The sequence below is a fragment of the Sinocyclocheilus anshuiensis genome, unplaced genomic scaffold, assembly GCF_001515605.1.
Source record: "Sinocyclocheilus anshuiensis isolate Anshui unplaced genomic scaffold, SAMN03320099.WGS_v1.1 scaffold1783, whole genome shotgun sequence".
NCBI classification, from domain to species: domain Eukaryota; kingdom Metazoa; phylum Chordata; class Actinopteri; order Cypriniformes; family Cyprinidae; genus Sinocyclocheilus; species Sinocyclocheilus anshuiensis.
This window is the reverse complement of record NW_015551111.1, coordinates 445,672-448,940: the sequence shown is the minus strand read 5'-3', so window position 1 is coordinate 448,940 and position 3,269 is coordinate 445,672. Positions and strand designations below refer to the sequence as shown.

General features: G+C 37.7%; 1 protein-coding gene across 1 annotated transcript in view; it reads left to right on the top strand.

Moving 5' to 3' along the window:
* Positions 1-1,196: 1,196 nt before the first annotated feature.
* Positions 1,197-3,269, top strand: part of LOC107662965 (neuronal membrane glycoprotein M6-a-like) — an 18,460-nt gene continuing 16,387 nt past the window's right edge. Inside the window, exon 1 of the mRNA XM_016453104.1 lies at positions 1,197-1,356. Within this exon, the coding sequence (XP_016308590.1) occupies positions 1,320-1,356 (37 nt within the window). The 5' untranslated portion in view covers positions 1,197-1,319. The remainder of the gene's footprint in view (positions 1,357-3,269) is intronic.

Below are 3,269 nucleotides of genomic sequence, written 5' to 3'. Positions count from 1 at the left end.
TTACTCAAGATATCATCAATATATTTTAACCCCTTAGATTCATTATTACAAATATAGTATGTGTGTTTCTGAAAACTTTGGCAATAATTCTGTAGGAGAGATACCTGTCACATTATGCAATGAAACATACACCCAATGTTGATATGTAAATGTCAACAAATGCATAGAATGCATACAAAGTACTTCATTTGTCACTGACCACTTTAGAATGAGTTATGACAAGCGTTAGCTCCACTGATCGCAAAGCTACTTGTCTTGCTATAACGCTTGGCCATGTGTTATGAAAATTATGAGAAATGCCATTAAAGTGAGCTTTAGCAATGTTGTACCAAGGGAACCTGAGTATGTATGTACACATGAGACACATTCAAAAAAAGCTAAATTTATGTATTCATGGTTGGATAAATGGCTTTGCTCATATCTTTAATAAGCTTGCTAATATTACAAGGGTTCTGTCCCCTTAAAAAGTAGCCTCAGCATATCTTCAGGGTGAAGCGCTGGCCATTGTTAATATTATTTCAACTTTCACTCTCTGTTCTTTTATCTCTCAAATAGATCTATTTACATTGTTATATTTCACAATATTACTAATTTTTAATCAAATAAATGTGTGTGTTAAAAATGTTATATAATCATAGATATAATATATATATATATATATATATATATATATATATATATATATATATATATAAAACCATTTGTATAGGGTAATTAACAGACAAAACATAAATGATTGATTATTTCTTGTTTTTATCTCGAGTTTAATGCAGCAGAGATGTAACCAGCATTAACCATTCTTTTAGAGAAAGGGTGTACTGAGGAGGCTTTTACTGGCTTGGTGCTTGACTCCCCTAAAAACCCACCTTTCTCTGTTCACCCAGTGTGCTGCTCCATGTTTTGGGTGGTTGTGGATTTGTTTTTGTATCCCACACTTGAGCTTGTGTTACCTCGTATAAACACATATATAGAAGTATATAGATGTCTGAATGTCTTAACACACACTGGTTTGCACGTGCTAAGATGCCACACTCAACCTCCTCACACAAGAGAAGTCAACTGAAAAAAATCGGTCTTGACAGCCGCTCTCCTCTGTGAGGAACAGGGTAGTAGCAGGAGTGAGAGAGTGAGGAGAGGGAGGAGGGAGTGAGAGTCTGAGAGAGAGAGAGGGAGAGAGAGAGACTTGTGCATTGAGAGCCAGCCTCAGCCTCTATTGTGGTAAGCAGGCAAGGGAAGGCATTTAAGTAGCGGACTTTAAACCCACAGGCACAACACTGGTCACCACTGTAGAGACCCCTGAAATCAGAGGACAAGGCAATATGGAGGAGGACATGGATGAGGGACAGAATCAGAAGGGTAATAGAATGCTTTTTCTCCATTGTTTTCCCATCCATCTTTATGAGTGTGTTGTTTACCTTTGTGCCTAATCCCTCACTGCTTTTCATTGTGTCTGATCTTGTGGATTATAAAATGAGGTAATGAAAACTATTAGAATATAGGTTATTATTTTTTTTTAAATGGAAGAAGCAGCATATTCTGCCATATTTTCAATTCAAATTTTTAATGAATTCCCGTTGATGTATTTCATGCAAACACTGTGATGCAGTGCATGAATTTTTAGTTTTTGAATACATGCAATTAACTTGGCTGAGCAAATATGATGCTTACATCCTTAAAAAAAAAAAAACAATTGTCAGATTTTCGATAGGATAATGATTGTAGAGAGGTGTGTGCAGGGGATGGATCCCGTGTGAGCGCGCATGTGTATGTGTGAACAATCTGATGTGTCTGTCTTTGTTTGCCGTGCATTTCTGTCAGTCTGTCTGAGGGAGGCTGAGACAGATGGGAGAAACGTCTTCTTCATGCAGTGGACCGTCTTCTGCAAGCATTTAAATAGTCATCCTAATTCACCCATTGTTTCCACTTCTTTCATTTTCTTGGCTTGCTCTTTCATTTGTGTGCAGGAGCATTTGTTTGCTTTGTGTGAGAGGGAGCTTGCTATTTATAATACCACCATTTGCAGGGGCTGAGGTTTCGAGCTCAGGGTGAAAATCACTGCATGTCTTTTTTTCTTCTTTGGTGGTCTATAGAGAAAATATTTGCACATGACTGCATGGTGAGGAGCTGAAAGAAAGGGAATAAAAATTTTCAAAATACCAGCCTTCGGAACAACTCTCTCTTCCTCCTCCTCTCGCTCCATCTATGACGGCTCTTTATATTTCAGTGATTTTCCCCTCCTCCCTTCTAAAGCAGTGTGGTGATAGCAGCCATGTCAGGTCTGCTGTGCTTGAACTGTCAGTGGGCTTGTGTGATATTTAGCCAGAGATGGAGAGTACGAAAATATTCTACCATTACATTAATGAAATTTTACTTAAGTACAAGTAAAAGTACCAGTCTAAAAATCTCAAAGTAAAAAGTAGCTCATTTAAAATGTACTCAGAGTAAAAATTACTTAGTAACATTTTAACAGCGGGAGGGAGGCAAAAATGGGATAGGCTAAGGGTGTCAAACTCAGTTCCTGGAGGGCCACAGCCCTGCACAGTTTAGATATAACCCTAATCAAACTACATGGTATGTGCGTTGGAGCAGGGTTGGAACTAAACTCTGCAGGGTTTGACTCTGAGTTTGACACACCTGGGATAGGCCTATAAATCTCAAACTAGTTGTTTTTAATTAAAGGAATCAGTTAATTAGGATAATAAGACATTTGGGCTGTTACCAGGCAAATTAAATCAGTATCAACAAAATGCATATTTTCAATGCAGAGAAAACACAGAAGTTTCATCAGAAGTGTCATTTAGATGTATAGCATCACACATATCCAGCTTCATATCAATGGGTTTTCATAGACAGTAGGTTTGTTCGGTAGCTCACGGAGTACGGAGATTTACTTGAGAGGTGAGGGGAGCTCCAGTTCGAATCCTGTGTAACTACGATTCGACAAAACAGTTCAAATCTGCACATAAGGAAGTTAAAATCCAGGGTTCATGTATTGAACCCGTGGTTTAGCGGCACTCAGTGGACATTTCTCTTTGAAACTGCGGCGAAACGTGCAGTAAGGTACGTAAAAACGGTGTTGCAGAAATGTACACAGAGGTACGTATTTTTATGAGACTGGGTTGGTATTTACACACTGTTTAATGTAGGACATGAATGCATTTAACTTGCAGTTACAAATGCAGAAATAATGTTTTGATATATAAGACATAAAGTGTTGCATACTCATTTGAAATAAATACAAAAATAAAAAAAAAAAGGAATATTTACTA